Here is a 22,438-nt window from a genome sequence, read left to right as displayed (position 1 = left end):
TTTTTAAAGGAACTTCCATACTGTTTTCCATAGCAACTACTCCATCTTACAATCCCACCAACAATGTACAACGGTTCCAGTTATATAAGGGCCAACACTTTTTATTTTCTGTTTTTTTGATAGCAGCCATCCTAATGGTGGTGAGGTGGTATCTCATTGTGGCTTTGATCTGCATTTACTTAATGATTAGTGATCTTAACTTTTCATGTACTTTTTGGACATTTGTATATCATATTAGTTCATTTTGCACTGCTGTAAAGGCATACCTGAGACTGGAGACTGAGTGCTTATAAAGAAAAGAGGTGTATTTGGCTCATGGTTCTGCAGGGAGCATGGCACTGATATCTGTTCGGCTTCTGGAGTGGCCTCAAGAAACTTGTACTCACAGTGGAAGGCAAGGGGAGCTGACATCACACGGCGCGAGAGCAAGAGGAAGGCAGGAGGTGCCAGGGTCTCTTCTGCAGTCAGATCTTGCAGTAACTAATAGAGTGAGAGCTAACTCATTACTGCGAGGACAGCGCCAAGCACCCCCATGACCCTAACACCCACGACTAGGCCTCATCTCAAACACTGGAGGTTACATTTTAACATGAGATTTGGAGGGGGCAAATATTTAAACTATAGCACAGATCATCTTTGGAGAAATGCCCATGTAAATGTTTTGCCCGTTTTATTGATATATGACTTATTATTGTTATTATTTCAGATGGAGTTTCACTCTTCTTGCCCAGGCTGAATGCAATGGCGCAATCTCAGTTCACTTCAACCGCTGCCTCCCAGCTTCAAGCGATTCTCCTGCTTCAGCCTCCCAAGTAGCTGGGATTACAGGCACACACCACCACGCCTTGCTAATTTTTTGTAGTTTTAGTAGAGACAGAGTTTCACCATGTTGGTCAGGCTGGTCTTGAATTCCTGACCTCAGGTGATCCGCCTGCCTCAGCTTCCCAAAGTGGTGAGATTACAGGCGTGAGCCACCACTCCCGCTTTTGCTCATTTTAAAATTGGGTTATGCGATTTTTTGTTGTTGAGTTGTAGCATTTTTTTGTATACTCCGAATATTCACTCTTCATTGCCAAGTCCAATGTCATGAATAATTTCCCCTATGTTTTCTTCTAGGAGTTTCATAGTTTTATGGCTCACATTTAGGCAATTAGTTCTCCATGCCCTTTTAAAGTTATTTCTGTGGATAGTTGATAAAAGAGATACATAGGTATCTCCACAGAAAATATTTTTATGTAGTTCTGTTATATGCATTTTTATTGCTACGATTTTGTTTAACCTAACACATACTGTTCTGATGTTGGCTTTTTTATATTTTATAAGTCTTTTTAAATTATTTTTAATTGCTGCTTAGTATTCTATGATAATGATCCACCACATTTTATTTTGTCTTTTCCCTTTTAATGGTACTTGTGTAGCTGGTTGCTAAAGGAACATTTCCTACTTTGGAGAAATTACTTTTCTTCTTATTATTATACTTTTAAGTTCTAGGGTACATGTGTACAACATGCAGGTTTGCTGCACCCATCAACTCGTCATTTACATTAGGTATTTCTCCTAATGCTCTCCCTCACTCAGCCCCCTCCCCGCAACAGGCCCAGTGTGTGATGTTCCCCTCCCTGTGTCCGTGTGTTCTAATTATTCAATTCCCACTTGAATAATGAGTGAGAACATGCGGTGTTTGATTTTCTGATTTTCTGTACTTGTGATATTTTGCTGAGAATGATGGTTTTCAGCTTCATCCATGTCCCTGCAAAGGACGTGAACTCATCCTTTTTTATGGCTGCATAGTATTCCATGGTATATATGAGCCACATTTTCTTTATCCAGTCTATCATTGATGGGCACTTTGGTTGGTTCCAAGTCTTTGCTATTGTGAATAGTGCCACAATAAACATACGTGTGCACGTGTCTTTATAGTAACATGATTTTATAATCCTTTGGGTATATACCCAGTAATGGGATTGCTGGGTCAAATGGTATTTCTAGTTCTAGATCCTTGAGGAATCACCACATTGTCTTCCACAATGGTTGAACTAATTTACACTCCCACCAACAGTGTAAAAGCGTTCCTATTTCTGCACATCCTCTCCAGCATCTATTGCTTCCTGACTTTTTAATGATTGCCATTCTAACTGGCGTGAGATGGTATCTCATTGTGGTTTTGATTTGCATTTCTCTGATGGCTAGTGATGATGAATGTTTTTTCATATGTCCGTTGGCTGCATAAATGTCTTCTTCTGAGAGGTGTCTGTTCATATCCTTTGCCCACTTTTTGATGGGGTTATTGGTTTTTTTCTTATAAATTGGTTTAAACTCTTTGTAGATTCTGGATATTAGCCCTTTGTCAGATGGATAGATTGCAAAAATTTTCTCCCATTCTGTAGGTTGCCCTGTTCACTCTGATGATAGTTTCTTTTGCTGTGCAGAGGCCCTTTAGTTTCATTAGATCCGATTTGTCTATTTTGGCTTTTGTGGCCATTGCTTTTGGTGTTTTAGTCATGAAGTCTTTGCCCATGCCTATGTCCTGAATGGTATTGCCTAGGATTTCTTCTAGGGTTTTTATGGTTTTAGGTCTTACATTTAAGTCTTTAATTCATCTTAAGTTAATTTTTGCATAAGGTGTAAGGAAGGGATCCAGTTTTCCCAGCACCATTTATTAAATAGGGAATCCTTTCCCCATTGCTTGTTTTTGTCAGGTTTGTCAAAGATCAGATGATTGTAGTATGTGTGGTGTTATTTCTGAGGCCTCTGTTCTGTTCCATTGGTCTATATATCTGTTTTGGTACCAGTACCATGCTGTTTTGGTTACTTATCCTTGTAGTATAGTTGAAGTCAGGTAGCGTGATGCCTCCAGCTTTTCTTTTTGCTTAGGATTTTCATGGCAATGCGGGCTCTTTTTTGGTTCCATATGAACTTTAAAGTAGTTTTTTTCCAATTCTGTGAAGAAAGTCATTGGTAGCTTGATGGGGATGGCATTGAATCTATAAATTACCTTGAGCAGGATGGCCATTTTCATGATATTGATTCTTCCTATCCATGAGCACGAAATGTTCTTCCATTTCTTTGTGTCCTCTTTTATTTCATTGAGCAGTGGTTTGTAGTTCTCCTTGAAAAGATCCTTCACATCCCTTGTAAGTTGGATTCCTAAGTATTTTATTCTCTTTGTAGTAATTGTGAATGGGAGTTCGCTCATGATTTGGTTCTCTGTTTGTCTGTTCTTGTACAGGAATGCTTGTGATTTTTACACATTGATTTTTGTATCCTGAGACTTTGCTGAAGGAGATTTTGGGCTGAGATGATGGGGTTTGTAAATATACAATCATGTCATCTGCAAACAGAGACAATTTGACTTCCTCTTTTCCTAATTGAATACCATTTATTTCTTTCTCTTGCCTGAGTGCCTTGGCCAGAACTTCCAATACTATGTTGAATAGGAGTGGTAAGAGAGGGCATCCTTGTCTTATGCCAGTTTTCAAAGGGAATGCTTCTAGTTTTTGCCCATTCAGTATGATATTGACTGTGGGTTTGTCATAAATAGCTGTCCCTTAGTATTTTGAGATATGTTCCATCAATACCTAGTTTATTGAGAGTTTTTAGCATGAAAGACTGTTGAATTTTGTCTAAGGCCTTTTGTGCATCTGTTGAGATAATCATGTGGTTTTTGTCATTGGTTCTGTTTATGTGATGGATTACATTTATTGATTTGCATATGTTGAACCAGCCTTGCATCCTAGGGATGAAGCTGACTTGATCATGGTGGATAAGCTTTTTGATGTGCTGCTGGATTCGGTTTGCCAGTATTTTATTGAGGATTTTCGCATCGATGTTCATCAGAAATATTGGCCTAAAATTCTCTTTTTTTGTTGTGTTTCTTCCAGGCTTTGTTATCAGGATGATGCTGGCCTCATAAAATGAGTTAGGGAGGAGTCCCTCTTTTTCTGTTGATTGGAATAGTTTCAGAAGCAATGGTACCTGCTCCTCTTTGTACCTCCAGTAGAATTCAACTGTGAATCTGTTTGGTCCTGGACTTTTTTGGTTGGTAGTCTATTTATTACTGCCTCAATTTCAGAACTTGTTATTGGTCTATTCAGAGATTCAGCTTCTTCCTGGTTTAGTCTTGGGAGGGTATATGTGTCCAGAAATTTATCCATTTCTTTTAGATTTTCTAGTTTATTTGTGTAGAGGTGTTTATAGTATTCTCTGATGGTAGTTTGTGTTTCTGTGGGATCAGTGGAGATATCCCCTTTATCATTTTTTATTGTGTCTATTTGATTTTTCTCTGTTTTCTTCTTTATTAGTTTTGCTAGCTGTCTGTCAATTTTGTTGATCTTTTCAAAAAAACCTGCTCCTGGATTCAATGATTTTTTGAAGATTTTTTTTTTTTTTGTATCCCTATTTCCTTCAGTACTGCTCTGATCTTAGTTATTTCTTGTCTTCTGCTAGCTTTTGAATTTGCTTCTCTAGTTCTTTTAATTGTGATGTTAGGGTGTCTATTTTAGATCTTTCCTGCTTTCTTTTGTGGGCATTTCATGCTGTAAATTTCCCTCTACACCTTGCTTTAAATGTGTCCCAGAGATTCTGGTACGTTGTGTCTTTGTTCTCACTGATTTCAAAGAACATCTTTTTTTCTGCCTTCATTTGATTATTTACCCAGTAGTCATTCAGGAGCAGATTGTTTAGTTTCCATGTAGTTGTGTGATTTTTGAATGAGTTTCTTAATCCTGAGTTCTAATTTGATTGCACTGTGGTCTGAGAGACAGTTTGTTGTGATTTCTGTTCTTTTACATTTACTGAAGAGTGTTTTACTTCCAATTATGTGGTCAGTGTTAGAATAAGTGTGATGTGGTTCTGAGAAGAATGTATATTATGTTGATTTGGGATGGAGAGTTCTGTACATGTCTATTAGGTCCACTTGGTGCAGAGCCGAGTTCAAGCCCTGGATATCCTTGTGAATTTTCTGTCTCGTTGATCTGTCTAGTATTGACAGTGGGGTGTTAAAGTCTCCTATTATTATCGTGTGGGCGTCTAAGTCTCTTTGTAGGTCTCTAAGAACTTGCTTTATGAATCTGGGTGCTTCTGTATTGGGTACATATATATTTAGGATAGTTAGCTCTTCTTGTTGAACTGATCCTTTTACCATTATGTAATGGCCTTCTTTGTCTCTTTTGATCTTTGTCGGTTTAAAGTCTGTTTTATCAGAGTCTAGGATTGCAACCCCTGCTTTTTTTTTTTTTTGGTTTCCATTTGTTTGGTAGATCTTCCTCCATCCCTTTATTTTGAGTCTATGTGTGTCTTTGCACATGAGATGGGTCTCCTGAATACAGCACACTGATGGGTCTTGACTCTTTATCCAATTTGCCAGTCTGTTTCTTTTAACTGGGGGTATTTAGCCCATTTAAATTTAAGGTTAATATTGTTACGTGTAAATTTGATCCTGTCATTATGATGCTAGCTGGTTATTTTGCCTGTTAATTGATACAGTTTCTTCATAGCATCAATGGTCTTTACAGTTTGGCATGTTTTTGCAATGGCTGGTACTGGTTGTTCCTTTCCATGTTTAGTGCTTCCTTCAGGAGCTCTTGTGAGGCAGGCCTGGTGGTGACAAAATCTCTCAGCATTTGCTTGGCTGTAAAAGATTTTATTTCTCCTTCACTTATGAAGCTTAGTTTGGCTAGATATGAAATTCTGGGTTGAAAATTCTTTTCTTTTAGAATGTTGAATATTGGCCCCCACTCTCTTCTGGCTTGCAGAGTTTCTGTTGAGAGATCCACTGTTAGTCTTACGGACTTCCCTTTGTGGTTAACCCAACCTTTCTCTCTGACTGCCCTTCACATTTTTTCCTTTATTTCAACCTTGGTGAATCTGACAATTATGTGTCTTACGGTTTCTATTCTCAAGGAGAGTATATTTGTGGTGTTATCTGTATTTCCTGAATTTGAATGTTGGCCTGCCTTGCCAGGTTGGGGAAGTTCTCCTGGTTAATATCCTGAAGAATGTTTTCTAACTTGCTTCCATTCTCCCCATCACTTTCAGGTACACCAATCCAGCGTAGATTTGGTCTTTTCACATAGTCCTGTATTTCTTGGAGCCTTTGTTTGTTTCTTTTCACTCCTTTTTCTCTAATCTTGTCTTCTCACTTTATTTCATTAATTTTATCTTCAATCACTGATATCCTGTCTTCTACTTGATCGAATTGGCTATTGAAGCTTGTGTATGCTTCATGAAGTTCTCATACTGTGGTTTTTCAGCTCCATTAGGTCATTTAACCTCTTCTCTACACTGATTATTCTAGTTAGCCATTCTTCTAACCTTTTTTCAAGGTTTTTAGCTTCCTTGCAATGGGTTAGAACATGTTCCTTTAGCTCAGAGAAGTTTGTTATTACTGCCCTTTGAAGCCTATTTCTGCCAACTTGTCAAACTCATTCTCCATCCAGTTTTGTTCCCTTGCTGGGGAGGAATTGTGTTCCTTTGGAGGAGAAGAGGTGTTCTGGTTTTTGGAATTTTCAGACTTTCTGTTCTGGTTTCTCCGCATCTTTGTGGTTTTATCTACCTTTGGTCTTTGATATTGGTGACCTACGGATGGGGTTTTGGTGTGGATGTCCTTTTTGTTGATGTTGATGCTATTCCTTTCTGTTTGTTAGTTTTCCTTCTAACAGACAGGCTTCTCAGCTGCAGGTCTGTTGGAGTTTGCTGGAGGTCCACTCCAGACCCTGTTTGCCTGGGTATCACCAGCAGAGGCTGCAGAACAGCAAATATTGCTGCCTGATCCTTCCTCAGGAAGCTTTGTCCCAGAGGGACACCTGCCTGTATGAGGTGTCTGTTGGCCCCTACTGGGAGGTGTCTCCCAGTCAGGCTACATGTGTTACAGCCAGGCTACACTTGAGGAGGCAGTCTGTCCATTATTGGAGCTCAAACACTGTGCTGAGAGAACCACTGCTCTCTTCAGAGCTGTCGGGCAGGGACATTTAAGTCTGGAGAAGCTGTCTCTGCCTTTCGTTTAGCTATGCCCTGCCCCCAGAGGTGGAATCTCGAGAGGCAGTAGGCCTTGCTGAGCTGTAGTGGGCTCCACCCAGTTCGGGCTTCCCTGCTGCTTTGGTTACACTGTGAGCATAGAACCGCCTACTCAAGCCTCAGCAATGGTGGACGCCCCTCCCCCACCAGGCTTCAGCGTCCTAGGTTGATCTCAGACTGCTGCTTTCTGTGGGTTTGGGACCTGCCGAACCAGGCATAGGAGGGAATCTCCTGGTCTGCTGGTGGCAAAGACCATGGGAAAAGTGCAGTATTTGGGCAAGAGTGTACCATTCCTCCAGGTACAATCACTCACGGCTTCATTTGGCTAAGAAAGGGAAATCTCCCAACCCCTTGTGCTTCCTGGGTGAGGCGATGCCCCACCCTACTTCGGCTCGCCCTCTGTGGGCTGCACTCACTGTCCAACCAGTCCCAATGAGATGAACCAGGTACCGCAGTTGGAAATGTAGAAATCACCCGTCTTCTGTGTCGATCTCGCTGGGAGCTGTAGACTGGAGCTGTTCCTATTCAGCTATCTTGTACTCTTCCTCTGAGGAATTTCAACATAAACCTCAAAGCTGAGAACATTGGAAAATAAGGATCCCCAGTTTCAAAGAGAGCTGCTGGACATGCCTCTTGGGGATTTATTTTAAGAAAGCATAACAAATCTGTGACTGTCAGCTCTTATCACTCACATGTAGCCTGTATGAGGGAGAGCTTAGGATTCATTGGAAAAAGTGCTTTAAGAGGAATTCATTCAAATATTTGTTGAGCGCCCTTGTATGCTCTAAGTGCTGTAATGCATTGTTAATACTACAGAGCCCCTGTTGTCATGGAGTTTTCCCCACAGGGCTTGAAGGTGCTTTGGCTTTTCTTGGTTCCTCTCTTGGAGCCCCAGGGGGTAGGGTGTGTGTGAGATAGTTAGTCCTGCATCTGCCACTCACCAGTCAGAGACTGGCTAGGGCCACCCATTTGCAGATGAACACAGGCTGGAACTATCTGTGCTTGGCAGGGAGAGGAAGCCTGCATTGCTGAGGGTTGCATGAAGGCCTTGGAAAGGTAACGGGCTTTAGTTATCTTGGCAGGACTCAGCCAAGCTTAGCCAATAGGGTACCTGCCTCAGTGTGGAGCACCCAGCAGAAAAAGGCAATGGATGTGGGAAGGCCCCGTGGGGAACTGATGAAGGACCCTCCTCATGACTCATGAGCTCATCTGTGAAATGGGGATGGCGGTACCTCTTCATGGGGTTGTTGTGAGGATTCAAGTACTTAACACAGGCGAAGCCCTCAGCACAGGGCTTGTTGGGTACAAGAACACACTCACAGGGACACTGCTGTGCTCTGTCTCTGATGCCCGCTGGTGGGGAAGATTCCCACTGCTAATTCTCTCTGTCAGTTCTTCCATCAGCAGGGACCCTCATTGCAGCATCCTTGACAAGGGTTTGCCACATCTGGCTGGACAGCTCCAATCCTGTACTGGGCTGCAGCTTTCAAACAGTCCACCACTCTCGGCTCCTCTCGACCCTCTGGGTGGTGATCATGGCCACATCCTTCTCAGCTGCATTGGGTTGGTGCCACGTCTGGCTCAGGGAAAACACAGTGCCAGACTCTAAAGGGGCAGCTTACCCCCAGAGTAGGCTTCCTGCCCTCCTGCCCAGGGCAGCCTTCTAACCACAGCCTTCTGCCCTTAGACTGTATAGACTCAACTCAGACAACTGTGCTTGTTGCCCTCAAATTCCAAGGGATTCAAGGCCAGGCACAGTGGCTCCTACCTGTAATCCCAGCACTTTGGGAGGCCGAGGTGGGCAGATCACTTGAGCTCAGGTGTTGGAGACCAGCCTGGCCAACATGGTGAAACCCTGTCTCTACTAAAAATGCAGAAAAAATCAGCCAAGTGTGGTGGCAGGTGCCTGTAATCCCGGTTACTCAGGAGGCTGAGGCAGGAGAATCACTGGAACCTGGGAGGCAGAGGTTGCAGTGAGCTGAGACCGTGCCACTGTACTCCAGCCTTGGTGACAGAGGGAGGCTCCATCTCAAAAACAAAAAAAAAAAAAAAAGAAAGAAAAAAAGAAAAGAAAAAGGAAAGAAAGAAAAAAAGAAAAAAGAAAAAGAAAAAGAAAAAAATTCCAAGGGATTGAAGTCATGCTTTCCACATAGGTACCATTTAGCTCTGGGTGGGCAGAGCCCTCCCCTCCTCTCATCATGGGGCTCAGGGAAAGGCACAGTCCACAGATTCTCCCTCATTCTCTCTCTCTCTTTTCCTTTCTCTGCAATCTCTACTCCCTAATTCCTCTACTTCTTTTAGAGCTGCTTTTACAGTTCTTAGCACATCCTCCCAGGAAAGGTTAGGGACTGGACGCTCCTGGCCCTATTTCATTACTGCTTCCTGTCTTTGACCCTGGCCTGAAATACCCTCAAGCATCCAACAACTGCCAAGGAAGTTCTGCATTTGACATTCACATGTGGTAAAAGTATAAAGACATGCATGAGAAGAGCCAGCTGTCAGTTCTGGAGAGGGAGGCAGAGAAAGGAGACTAGGAAGGGATTCGCAGGTTGTTTTCATTGTTTCTGTAATGTTTGAGTTCTTGAGCTGAGTGGTGGGCGCATAAGGATTATATTATCATCTATACTTTTTTGGATGCCTGAAAACACTTTATATTCCATACAGGGCATCTCTTTAAGAGTGTCTGTGAGCTGAAAAACAGCCAGTGTAAATGTCTCTCTCAACAATTTGCCATAATGGCAGCAGAAAAATGGTGAGATCTTAGGGTCAAGAAAGTGATTGGAAATTGAGCTCTATAATAATTAGATTTTCTTCTTTACTGGAAAAGAAAGGAGAAAAATGTCTGCAGTTAAGGTTTCCTGGGAAAACAAATCCTTTCTCATTTGCTGCCTGCATCGCTTAGGCTTGTGCTTCTGTTGGGGTGAAGCTGCTTAAAGCATCTGGAGTCAGCTCCTCTAAGAACACAGCCAAGCCCAGGTCTATATTCTTGGGAATTTGGGAGAGGGAGAGGATAGTTGCAAGATTAAGTCTTTGAGTAGGCAAGAGGGGATACAATCTTTAGGAACTGGGATAGTTCATCCACAGAAACGGAGAGAAGGCAGAGTATATGGATGTAGATATGGATATAGATGCTGGGGGTTGGTGGATTTGATGTTGAGAAGACTTCTTGATGACATAAGAAACCACCATTTGAGGGTGAGTGGAGAGGAGATGGTCATAGATGCCTTTTGAAGAAAGAAGTTGAATTTACTATTGAAATTGTGTAGAACTGCTGGACGAAAACTGTGTCCCTATGCTGGCCGTGGATTGTTCCATCCAGAAGTGATTTGAGCCTCAGCATTAGGGTGACCCCCACCTAGCCTTTGGTTAGGACATGGAGCCTGATGACATCACAAACATACATTCATTATGCTAATTTGCAAAGTCTCTGGTACTGATGTAGTAGCTGCACAGGGGCCTGTAGATTTCTGAATATACAGCCTCCCGGGGGGCCCTTCCCACAGAGAACACCAGAGTGGACACCTGCTGGACCCCTGAATAGGAGTATAGATCACCATCAGTGTGGCTTAAACTAGTTGAAGCAACCTGTTGATGTCACATTTGTGTCAACATAAAAAGAGAGAGAGAGAGAGACAAATCTTTAAGTAAAATAGTTTTACTTGGGAATAATACACAAGAAGTAGGATTGCAACCCCACAACATAAATATGGACCAGGGTGGCCTTTTTGTTTTGGAAAACAAAGGAAAAAATTAGGGAATTTTTAGAGAAAGAGGCTGTTATGCAAGTTGTTTTGAAAGACAGTTCAATACAATTTGTTTTATAAAAGTTATGCAAGTTGTTTTGAAAGGAAGTTTAATAGCCGTGATCCCACGTCCAAAAGCATATGCCTGTAATCCCAGCACTTTGGGAGGCAGAGGCAGGAGGATCACCTGATGTCAGGAGTTTGAGATCAACCTGGCCAACGTGGTGAAACCCCGTCTCTACTAAAAATACAAAAAATCAGACGGGCATGGTGGCAGGTGCCTTTAATCCCAGCTACTTGGGAGGCTGAGGCAGGAGAATCACTTGAACCCGGGAGGTGGAGGTTGCAGTGAGCCGAGATTGCACCACTGCACTCCAACCTGGGCAACAAGAGCAAAACTCCCATCAAAAAAAAGAAAAGAAAAGAAAAGAAAGAAAGAGAGAAAGAGAGAAAGAAAGAAAAGGAAAAAGAAAGAAAGAAAGAAAGAAAAGGAAAAAGAAAGAAAGAAAAGAAAGAAAAAGAAAGAAAGAAAGAAACAAACAAAAAGAAAAAGAAAGAAAGAAAGAAAGAAAGAAAGAAAGAAAGAAAGAGAAAGAAAGAAAGAAAGAAAAGAAAGAAAGGAAGAAAGGAAGGAAGGAAGGAAGAAAGAGAGTAAGTTTATTGGTGCTGGCAGCATCTTACAAGTCCTGGTGAGTTCTGACTGGCAAGTGTCAGTAGTTGTTAGGTAGGACTGGGAATCTTGGAGTAATGGTCAGGTTTCTGCAGTTTTGGATTGGGTGTGTGAGACGCTGTGCCAGGCAAGTGTTTTTGCATAACTGGCTCGCTCTCCTTGTGCTTCAGGCTGTCCTTGTGTGGCCCATGTAATAAGCTGCAGTTTGGAAACATTTCTCGTGATAGTTCCTATTAGCAGGCAAATGGGAGAGCCTCATCTTGTGTGACAGCCCTCCCTTATGGCCTTGCTGGCTCTGTCTGCCGAGGTTTGACCCAAGTGACTCCATTTTGAATCTTACAACCTGCACAGTACTCGTGTGGAAGATTTAAATGTACATTTCAGCACCTGGTGCTTTCTCTTCCGCCTGTTCTCAGAGCAGCCGCAGAGTGAGCCTGACCGTGTCATTTCTCAGCTTCATCCCCCATCCTCCAAAAGGTATAGACGATAATCCCCTGCAATGGCTTCAGGACACAAGATCAAGTCCTTGCAGTGCCTTTGCGGCCTCACAGGGCCTCTCTCCCTGGCCCACCTGCTGAGGCCACACTGGCCCCCTTGCTGCTCCTGCCACACGGGCTCTGCCACTGTCGTGGCCTCCATCTGGAATGACTGCCCCCCATAATTCTGCTGGGCTCACTGCGTCACCTCCTTTTGCTTTAGTGCTTCATCAAATAACATTCTATACATGTAGTTATTTATCATGTTCACTTTGCCCCCATTGCTGGTAAACTCTGTGAGGATGGATATTTTGGTCTGTTTTGTTTACAGTCCTATCCCAGTGCCTAGTCAGTATCCAGCACAGTGGGCCTTCAGTCGAGCCTTTTTTGAAAAACAGAACATCTGCCTATCACAAGGACTAAATTATTCTGAAAATCACCTTCTTCATTAGAAAGTAATAGTATCATTTTATTATAGAACTTTGATTTTACTTCTCATGACTTCATTATGCGTAGGGCACACTCCCATCTTGAATGAAATGACAAAGCATTTTATACTAACTGACAATGACTGATGCCATGGGCAAATCCTATTTCTCTAAATAACTGAAGTTTCCTCTTGACTGGCCGTGAGGGGAGAAAGATGTCTGCAGTTTCGGTTTCCTGGAAAATGAAACCTATCTCATTTGTTGCCTGTGTCAAGGGAATGTGCTTCAGTCGGGGTGGAGCTGCTTAAAAGGCCTGAGATCAGACCCTTTGGGAACACATCCGAGCTTAAGACGGTGAGGTCAGCTTCACATTCTCAGGAACTCTCCTTCTCTGGGTAAGACTGGGAGCGCGGGCAGGAGCTACCCTTCCCGTGGCCCCGAACTTGGGTGGGCTGTGGGCTCAGGGAGCAGAGGGGAGGCCTTGAGCATCCACTCTCTGCCCTGTCTTTTTGTTCTCATCAGGGAGCCTTGGGAGGGAAGGGACCTGAGCCCCATCTGTCCCTGGACTCTGGAATTTAAGGACAATTAGCTTTGTCCTTGCCCAGGTTTTCCTCAGGCCTTGAGGGCGGCTTGGGGTAAAGTGGGCAGCGGGGAGAGATAAGTGTTAGGAGGAACCAAGGCGGAGCCATTGCAAGTCCATGCCTGGCTGGGGTGTTGCTTCCCTATGGGAAGCCTCTGACCTGGAGCAAATCACTGAGCCAGATCACGTTCCCTCATCTGTAACATGCGGAGGGGGAGGGTCCCATCTTTTTCACATTAGTGAGCAGATTACATAAGAGCAGGCACCTCGCCTGCCATATATGCCTTAAAAATGCGGTTGGTTCTGATTTCCTAATTTTGGTGCCTTTTCAATTGCTCCATGGAGAGATACGGGAGTCCCAGAAGTGTCTAAGACGTTGGTGCTGGGACTTTCAGAAGAAAGAAAGCAGCCCCCCTGGGGAAATAAAGTTCCTCAGGGCCCTGATCTAACACAGGTCCTTTGTTAGCCCCAACTCCTCAACATGCCTCCCTCCCTCACCCCAGGATCCTTTCCAGGCCTGCTACCCCACAAGCTCAGAGCAGCCTCCCCAGCCCCCTGGAGCTCCTCACATTTTTCAGGACAGTGGGAGGCAAGCCAGGTTGTGCCCATCCCGTCCTCAGAGCTCCATCCCTTCGGCAGGTCTGGCTGAAGTTAAGGATCTCTTACTCTCTAGGCCACGGAATTAACCCGAGCAGCCATGGTGGCCTCCGCTTTCACCTCATCAGCAGTGACCGGTGTGGCCAAAGTGGCCAGGGTGGCCTCTGGCTGTGTCGTAGTCTTGCCCCTGGGTGAGTGTTCCTGGGAGGGGCTGGTGCTGGGGGCGAGGAGGCAGCTGGGGAGGGCAGGGGTCTTGTCCAGGGACCTGTGGGAGAGAAAATGGGGGGACACCCACAGCCTTGCTGCCCTGCCCTGTCCTCTCACAGCAGGTGTCCACCGTGACTTTCAGTCTGGGAGGGGGCCCGGGGCAGGCAGACTCTGGCCGGGTGCCCAGCCCTGGGTGTCCCCCAGGTCCTCTCCCCTCTGGGCCTGGGCCTCCTGCCTAGCTGGAAAGGGTCTGTCTACCACTGAGTCCCACTCTCTTCAGCTCTCCCTTCCCCCAGATTTACCGTCAGAATTCATCTCCTTTAGTTTACCTTGTCAGCAGGGCCCCTGTGTCCTGCGGGATCTCACATCCAGAGTATCGATTTTAACAAGATTCTTTAGCTCACTTTTTTCACTGGTTTCTGGGAGATCTCTTTCTAGTCTTATTTATTCTCATTCTTCTTCCTTCTCACCCTCAATTCCCCTCCCTCAAAGTCAACCTTTCTAATTTTCACATGTATTTTTGCAGAACGGGAATTGCGTTTTGTTTGCATGCGTTTTAACTGACATGCAGGATGGTGTGCTGTAGATCCCATTCTATTGCTTTTTTCCACACTGAGAACCATAATCTTGAGATCCATCAGTATCATTTGGTGAGCATCTAATCCTGGCCTCTACCTGCTGACAAGTGCTCCTCTGCGTGTATCCACTGCCCTTTACCTTTCTGTCTCCCTGGGTGGACATCCAGGGGTTCCCCCAACTCCGCCAGCACAAATGGCATAGGCTTGAACGGGGGCACAGGGCCCCTGACTCCTACCCTGACTTCTGACCCCTGCCCCAACCTCTAACCTCTATTTGAGCCTGCACTCACCCTCTGCCGACCCTGTCATCCTCAGCTGCCCTGAGCCCCAACATCTCTATCCTCAGACGATTGCTGGGAGCACTGGAGGTTAGCTCCTTCATGCTGGGGTCCCTCACTGGCACCCTGTTTTGCAACTTGGAGGTAACTGGCCCTCAGCAACACACACCACTCTTTGGGCTCCCAACTCAGTACAGAGAAGTGTGATGAGCAAGTGAGGGCCTGGGCCACACCCAGCAGTCCTTTCTGTTTGTCAGAAATGCCGATGACTTCTCAGTTTAAGATCAAGCAATTCATAAAATTAAAATAATAACAGCTCAACTTGAGCGAGCGCTTTTATGTTCTAGTCACTTACCCTAGCACTTGAGGTTTGTCAATTTGTTTAATTCTCGCAACAACCCCAGAGGAAGATAAGAAGATAATATTGTCCCTTATTTACCAACTGGGACAATTTACTATTGTCCAAGTGCTCTGGGCAGCACAGAAGGGTGTGGGGGTGCTGCTTCCAAGCTTGGAACAGAAGGCAGAACAATGAACAATGATAAGAAGTATTAATAGGCCAGGCACAGTGGCTTACACCTGTAATCCCAGCACTTTGGGAGGCCAAGGAGGGCAGATCACTCGAGGTCAGGAGTTTGAGACCAGCCTGGCCAACATGGTGAAACTCCATCTCTACCAAAAATACAAATATTAGCCAGGCATGGAGGTGCATGCCTGTAATCCCAGCTACTTAGGAGGCTGAGGCAGGAGAATTGCTTGAATCCAGGAGGCAGAGGTTGCAGTGAGCGGAGATTGTGCCACTGCACTCCAGGCTGGGTGACGGAGCAAGACTCTGTCTCAAAAAAAGAAAGAAAGAAAGAAAGAAAGAAAGAAAGAAAGGAAGAAAGAAAGGAAGGAAGGAAGGAAGGAAGGAAGGAAGGAAGGAAGGAAGGAAGGAAGGAAGGAAGGAAGGAAGGAAGGAATATTAATAGAAGTGGGAGAATAGAAATTGGAGGGAGGTCTCAGGGTAGGGCAGGTTCTGAATGGCGCAAAATAATGGCTAGGCTACTCTGCCCTATGAATGCCCATCAGCTGAGCCTAACAGGCAGGCCCCCCTACACAGAGCAGAGCAGCCAGTTCCTGAGGGCTTTTGTGTGTCAGGGTCCAGCCATCTTGACATCACCTCTCCTGCCTGCCAATAAAACTGAACCTTCTAACCAGGTTATCCATTCCTGAGTCCCTGGGCTCATAACCCCTCCAGGTGGCCTTTCTGGTCACTCAGGGGTGTCTCTTTACTTCCTCCACCATCACTCTAAGGCCTCTCCCTGGGAGCTCGCTGAACTCACTCCTGCACATCTGCCTATCTTTAGAACTCCTGGTCCCAAATTGCAGTTCTGGCCCCTCTGGCTGCTGGGGAAGAGAACCTCTGCCCGCTCCCCAAGGGCTCACCGTGTGGGAGAGCAAACCATGTATACCCAGTGCTGTGAGTGGCTCCAGTCATGAAGGAGCAAGGATGAGTTCTGCCTGGAAGAATCTGGGAAGGCTTCCTGGAGGAGGGAGCAATGGCATGGACCTTGAAGAGTCAGAAGCTTTCAATTCATTCCATTCAAGCATTGCTCTCACGTGGCATTCAAGCATTCTACAGTGCTTGCCATGACTCAGGCACACAGTGCAAAATGAAGCTCATCTTTCTCTACCATGAGGACTTACTACTATCTGAAGAGCTTTTTCTGGACTATAGGAGAAAGTCATGGTATCCCTCACTAATAAACACTGACCCTGCTTCAAATGAGCTAACAGCCCTGCTCAGAGAGCATGACATCCATCCTGTTCACTTCTCCCTGCCCCGGTCAAACCACCAAGCCCTAGATTTCATTGCCAAGTATCCTGTATTTACTGGGAGCTGACATCACAGTAGCATGCCTTCCTAGCGATATCTATAAGATTTTGTTCATTTTTGTTCTGCTTTTCATTTGAACTAAACCTGGCTTGGGAGGCAGAAAAGAAAACGTCTGATTTCCCCCAATCAACCAACCAACCAACTTGGTCAGGGCCACGTAAATTCATTCAGGACAAGCGCTGGGGTCAAACCCCCCAGTGATCCTCACCCTCCTCCAGAAATTCCACTTCCCAAAATGAAACAAAGAGTGGTAGACTGGGGTCATCCCTTCCTGTGGCTCCCAACCTGGGGCAGCCCCTCCCGCTGGATGGGCAATTAGCTCAGAAAGTGGAGGGGAAGCCAGTGTGGATCTACTCACAGAATGTTCTTTTGGTTTCCAGCGAGGATTGCTACAGTCGTGATTGGAGGAGGTGAGTCTATGGGGAAGGGGCTCAAGTAACCACCTGCTCCTAGGGAGGTGGACCTGGGGAGCAGCTGGCCTTGTCCATGCCAAGGTTTCCCTCACGTGGGTGGTCAGGGGAGGAGGTGGGATGAGGGGCTAAGTATGAAACAAGGAGCTAGAAGTACGGCACTGGAAGCTGGAAGCAGGGACTTGGAGACTGGGAGCTGGAGCGTGTGTGGGCAGGGTGTGGCAGCAGCCGGCCAGAGGCCATTTCCCCTTTGCAGAACATTCTGTGTGACCCTGAGCATGTCTTTGAACTCCTCTGAGCCCCTGTTTCCTCTCCAGAGAAAGGGCTAGCAATGCCCTTTCAGGGTTATGGTCAGGATTGCATAGGGTGAAACAATAGAAATTGAACACCGTAGACGTGAAAGAGATGCCAGGGGCTCCCCTTGGTTTAGTTGCTTCCGATGTGCTCTGTGGCAACACCACGGAGCCCTAGAGCTGTCTCTTTGAGCCACTGTGAATGTGCCTCTTACATAAGCTCCTGGGCAAGATCTGCTCCCCTAATGAGATTTGCTCCCCAGCAAAGATAAGAAACTTGGAAAGCACTCCCCTGGTCCAGCATTTGGCCAGGGCAGACACTGAGGCCCCGAAGACAAGTGGCTTTCCCAAGGAAGGTCCTGCTGCCTAGCAGAGCTTGGCCCAGAGCCCTATGCCCAGTGGCCCTACTAGCTTTTCCCTCTACTTTCCCCGCCTGGCTGTGCTCCCCTTGATTTGTGCCTATTGGCCGTGCCCATAGTCTCTCCCAAGCTCAGAGTTCACCTCTCTCTCCAGATTCCCTGAGGTCCCCAAGCCTGACTCAGTGTATCTGGGGGGTCCCTTCTGAGCCCACGCACTGACCCAGCTCCTCTTCCCTGCAGTTGTGGCCGTGGAGGCTGTGCCCATGGTGCTCGGTGTCATGGGCTTCACTGCGACGGGAATCACCTCGTCCTCCATAGCAGCCAAGATGATGTCCGCAGCAGCCATTGCCAATGGGGGTGGAGTTGCCCCGGGCAGCCTTGTGGCTACTCTGCAGTCACTGGGTAAGTATCCTGGCAGGGCTGGCTGGGGAGGGCGATGAGGAGGGCAGGAGCCTCCAAGGACCCAGTCCCAATCTCAGTCCTATGGGCCTCAATTTCTGTTTCTCTGTCTCTCTCTATACATTCTCTCAGAATTTCTCTGAGGGAGATGGAGGAGGGAGGGAAGGAGCCCAAGCCAGGAACAGTGGGCCCAGGAAGACTCAGCCTGAAGCAGATTTGCTGGGTTACCTGGGGCATCTCCTCCCCTCTGGGGTACAGCCTCCTTCACTGAAGAGTGAGGCTGCTTCCAGCTCTGGAGTTTACCATGGGAGTTCATGCCTGCAGCAGCCTCTCCCCAAACAAAGACCCCGAGGGTACTGGGAAACAGAGAGGGGAACTGGGTGGGGTCTCGAAGCCTCAGCCCCTTCTGAGGGTCAGTGGAGTGTCTGACCCCACAGTCCTGCCCACAGAGCTTCCCGGACAGGCATGTCCCACACTGTTCACCCTCTGTTTCTTCCCAGGAGCAACTGGACTCTCCGGGTTGACCAGATTCATCCTGGGCTCCATTGGGTCTGCCATTGCGGCTGGCATTGCGAGGTTCTACTAGCTCCCTGCCCCTCGCCCTGCAGAGAAGAGAACCGTGCCAGGGGGAGAAGGCACCCAGCCATCCTGACCCAGCGAAGAGCCAACTATCCCAAATATACCTGGGGTGAAATATACCAGATTCCGCACGCCCAGAGGAAAATAAGAAATAAAGATGAATTGTTGCAACCCTTCCCAGAACCTTTTTTTCTCGCTGGCTGTGGGGCAGGCCCAGCATACCTGGGGTGGGGAGGGGGCATGCTAGGCTCAGGAGTATCAGGAAATGCGTTCCTATGTTGTTTTGCTTCTTCTTTCCACACCCTCTATGAGCACATGCTGTGGTCCAGGCACTGGGCTGGGCCCCAGGGAACAGAGGGGACACAGCTCGGTCCCCTCGGTCCCCTCAATCCCCACAGCCAGCGACACTCACGTCTGCTGAAGGGATGGACCCACAGACAGATGGCCATGGGCACTAACCTCTGATAAGTGCTATGCCAGAGGCCAGCCCATGGCTCTGAGGGCCAGAGGCATGTTGAGGAAGGGGAGTGTGGATTTTTTATCCTGAGGACTTCGGAGAGGCACTAAAGGGTTTTCAACACGGCAGTGACCGGGGACGCTACAATCCTGCACACTCCGCCCTGGGGAGGGGTCACGTTAGGCTCAATTCTCTTTCCCCACGCTGTCATCACAAAATCTTGGGATGTGATGAACCGAAATGAATCTAAATTTGAAGACAAGCTGTCCCCTCCCCTGCTACGACTCCGTATAACCCTGGGCAGGTGACCTTCTCTCTGAACCTGTTTGTCCCTCTCTAAATGAGGAGTTGAACTAAATGACCTTCAAGATCCCAGCCAGCCTTTGTGTGTGGCTCAGTATGTGTGGCTCAGGTTTGTGTTTGGCTACAGTGTCTGTGATCACTGCAAACAGAGTGAGTCCCTGTCTCAAAAAGTTAAAAAAAAAAAAAAAAGAAAGAAAAAAGGAAATTATCTGGGTGGCTCTGATCCAATTACATGAACCCTTTGAAAGCAGAGAATCAAAGAGAAGCAAAACTGTGAGTCTAGTCTACAGACATTTCAAAAACTTGAACAACTCATCCACGTCTCTTAATTGGGTCAGTGAAGCATGGTTTGTACCCAGCCATAGAAATGAAGCTTCTCAGGGTATTCTTTCAATATGTGATTCCTTCCCCTTTCTTTGATGCCTTGGGTAATCTGAAAGAAGCTGTGAAACTTCTCCCCACAAAAGGTACACATTCCCCAAATAATACCCTCAATGTCAGGGCATTCATTAGGACAGCGGAAGACCCTCATTGGAATGAAAGGTAAAACCCCCTGCGTTAACTAGAAATCCAAGCCCTTTCGAAAGGAAAGCACTTGGGTCTGACCTGGGTCTGGGAGGATGGATGAGCCTGCACCCAGCTGAAGCCTAGTAAACAGTCCTGCAAGGCAGTCACCCTGGAGCACCCATTATTCTAGGTGTGGGTCCTGACCTCCTCCCTCATCCCCCTCATGAAGATGAGGCCTCCCGGTTCCCAGAGGATCTGTTTCCATTCTGGCAGCGAGTCCCTCACCCCCACCTTGGTTCTGTGGCTCTCACCTGGTTCTTTATCTCTAAACTCTCAGCTTCGACCTTTGTAGCAGGCAGAATTCTGAGAATGGTGCCCAATAACCTCCCTGGTATCATCCCCTCCTCTCTGGGTGTTGGTGGAGCTTCTGAGCATGTTGAGCTATCACTCCTGTGATTTTGTTACGTTAATGGCAAAAAGGATATTATTGGCCAGGCAAGGTGGCTCATGCCTGCAATCTCAGCACTTTGGGAGACCAGAGGGATTCCTTGAACCCAGGAGTTTGAGACCAGCCTGGGCAACATTATGAAACTCCATCTCTACAAACAAACACAAAAATTTAGCCAGGCATGGCGGTGCATACCTGTTGTCCCAACTACTCAGGAGGCAGACATGGGAGGATCACTTGAGCCCAGGAGGTTGAGGCTGCAGTGAGCCATGATTGCGCCACTGCACTCCAGCCTGGGAAACAGAGTGCAACCCTGTCTTAAAAAAAAAAAAAAGAAAGAAAGAAAAGAAATTATACAGGTGACTCTGATCCAATCACATGAACCCTTTGAAAGCAGAGAGTTTGCTCTGCTCACAGCAGTAAAGGAAGTTAGAGATGTGAAGCATGCAGGGGATTTGATATCTGTTCCTGGCTTTGTGGATAGGGATGCCATGAGCCAGGGAATGCAGGTGGCTATGAAGTGCTAAAAGCTGTCTCCAGCTGCCAGCCTGCAAGAAAATGAGGACCCTAGTCCTACAATGGCAAATAACTGAATTCTGTGGATAATCTGAAGGAGCTTGGAAGCCAGTTCTTACTAGAGCCTCCAGATGAGAGCCCAGGCTGGTTGAAACCTTTCATTTCTGCCTTGTGGGGCCATAAGCAGAGAACTCAGAACTTCTGACCTCCAGAACTATAAGATAGTAATGGGTGTCATTTAAAGTCAACTAAGTTTGTGGTAATTTGTTACACAGTAGTAGAAAATGGATACAGCCTGAATACCCTGTCTCCCTTCACTGGGCTGAGGCTTGTTCAGTCAGGAGCTGGCTGAACTGACTCTGGCAGCTCCAGGATTCCTGACACTCCTGGCCCCAGATGGCCCCTGGGACACCAGGTTCTACTCCTATGGGATTCCAGAAGAATCTGCCTGTCCTCAGGCCTGCAGTGTTAGGGAAGTCAGGCACATCCACAGCTAACTGTGCTGTGGCACACAGTGGCTCAGCAGGCTGAACAGGGATGCAGAGAATTCTCATCGCAGGGATCTAGAATAGGTTCCTGTTGAGACTGGTGTCTTCACCAGAGAGGCAGAGGCTGCCAGTAGTCACCCAATGCCTGCTCTTTCCTTCTAGATGATAGGAAGAGAGCCCTGGCTTTAGCTAGGTGCACAATCCCCAGGGAAGAACTGCATTCCCAAACTCTCTTGCAGTTAGATGCACTCATCTGGGTATGCAGTTAAAGGGATTAGATGGGCCCACCTTTGCCCCTTTGTCCTTTCCCATGGGCTCTGCTGCAGGCAGGAGAGTGAGCATCTTACACCTATAGTTGAGAACAACACCTTACAGAAGGCAGAGCAACAAGACTGCAGGAGCCTGGGTCTCCCAGAGCAGAGCCACCACCCTGGCTGATACTTCTAGATGAAAGAGAAAGAAACTTCTCTTGTGTAAGCCAAGACGGTCTCTTACTGCAAATGAATGTACTTTCTATTGAACACAGTAGGAAATCTTTTGATTGCAAGCAATAGAAGAATTAACCCAATAAAGAGAGTTGCTTCCATCTCTGTTCCATCTCAAAACACCACTAAAATAACAGTTAAGGATTAAAGAAAAGCATAAGCCCATAAGGACAAAGAGAAGAAAAAAGGAGATGACTCCACAGAAGTCACTCCTTCTTTCTCTAAACCCACCAATGAGAACCTGAGCCCCCCCCAAGGGAAACCTGCTTGGGTAATGCCCTGGACCCCCATAAAGGCCCACAGCCAGAAATGACATGGACAAGTGGTTCCACCTAGCAGCCCCAGGAAAGCTGGATATTAAGTTGTCAGTAGAGAGAGCAGAAAGAGTCAGCTTTGCCCTGCAGGACCCTGAAGGCTCAGCCACTGGAGCAGCATGGGCTTTGGAGGTGGGCATGAAGGTAGACGGACAGCAGGAGGGCTGGCTGAAAGTCTGCTTAAGAAGCAGGAAAACCCCATGAGTCCCCCTCCAATAGATCACTGGAGAGTTATCCCTGGAGAGGCTGAGTCTCTGGACTAGGGGGCACCAACATGACTAAGAGCAGGAGCTTCATACTAAAAATGAAAGTTTCCGTACTAAGTGTTAAGTCTCTCAATCTTCTTTATCAGTGGACACCTAGAACACTAGCAGGCAGGCTATGACATTCAGGATGGCAGTGCAGTGAATTCTTACACTTTTATGTTGCC

At 46.5% G+C, this 22,438-nt stretch overlaps 1 protein-coding gene across 3 annotated transcripts; it reads left to right on the top strand.

Moving 5' to 3' along the window:
* Positions 1 to 11,358: 11,358 nt before the first annotated feature.
* LOC101000155 (interferon alpha-inducible protein 27, mitochondrial) lies at positions 11,359 to 18,666 on the top strand. Of its 3 annotated transcripts, none has more exons than XM_003902207.5 (6): positions 11,359 to 11,446; positions 12,607 to 12,726; positions 13,551 to 13,699; positions 16,831 to 16,860; positions 17,753 to 17,914; positions 18,412 to 18,666. In XM_003902207.5, exons 3-6 carry the CDS (start codon positions 13,609 to 13,611, stop codon positions 18,495 to 18,497), a joined length of 369 nt encoding a protein of 122 aa, XP_003902256.1. In that variant the 5' UTR covers positions 11,359 to 11,446; positions 12,607 to 12,726; positions 13,551 to 13,608; the 3' UTR covers positions 18,498 to 18,666. The 3 variants fall into 3 exon arrangements, with proteins under 3 accessions (XP_003902256.1, XP_003902257.1, XP_017816986.1); XM_003902208.5 differs by having other exon boundaries at positions 11,361 to 11,446; positions 13,585 to 13,699; XM_017961497.2 differs by lacking the exons at positions 11,359 to 11,446; positions 12,607 to 12,726 and adding an exon at positions 14,242 to 14,365 and having other exon boundaries at positions 13,586 to 13,699.
* The last annotated feature ends 3,772 nt before the right edge of the window (positions 18,667 to 22,438 follow it).

The sequence above is a fragment of the Papio anubis genome, chromosome 7 (genome assembly GCF_008728515.1).
Source record: "Papio anubis isolate 15944 chromosome 7, Panubis1.0, whole genome shotgun sequence".
NCBI lineage: Eukaryota > Metazoa > Chordata > Mammalia > Primates > Cercopithecidae > Papio > Papio anubis.
The sequence above is the reverse complement of the archived record's forward strand: the minus strand, read 5'-3'. Positions and strand labels throughout refer to the sequence as shown.

Bases quoted from the DNA above. Each gene is read 5' to 3' on its own strand.
- LOC101000155 (XM_003902207.5), top strand. From the start codon at position 13,609: ATGGTGGCCTCCGCTTTCACCTCATCAGCAGTGACCGGTGTGGCCAAA. The intron at 16,861-17,752 runs GTGAGTCTATGG...TCTTCCCTGCAG, and splicing joins TACAGTCGTGATTGGAGGAG to TTGTGGCCGTGGAGGCTGTG. The intron at 17,915-18,411 runs GTAAGTATCCTG...GTTTCTTCCCAG, and splicing joins GGCTACTCTGCAGTCACTGG to GAGCAACTGGACTCTCCGGG.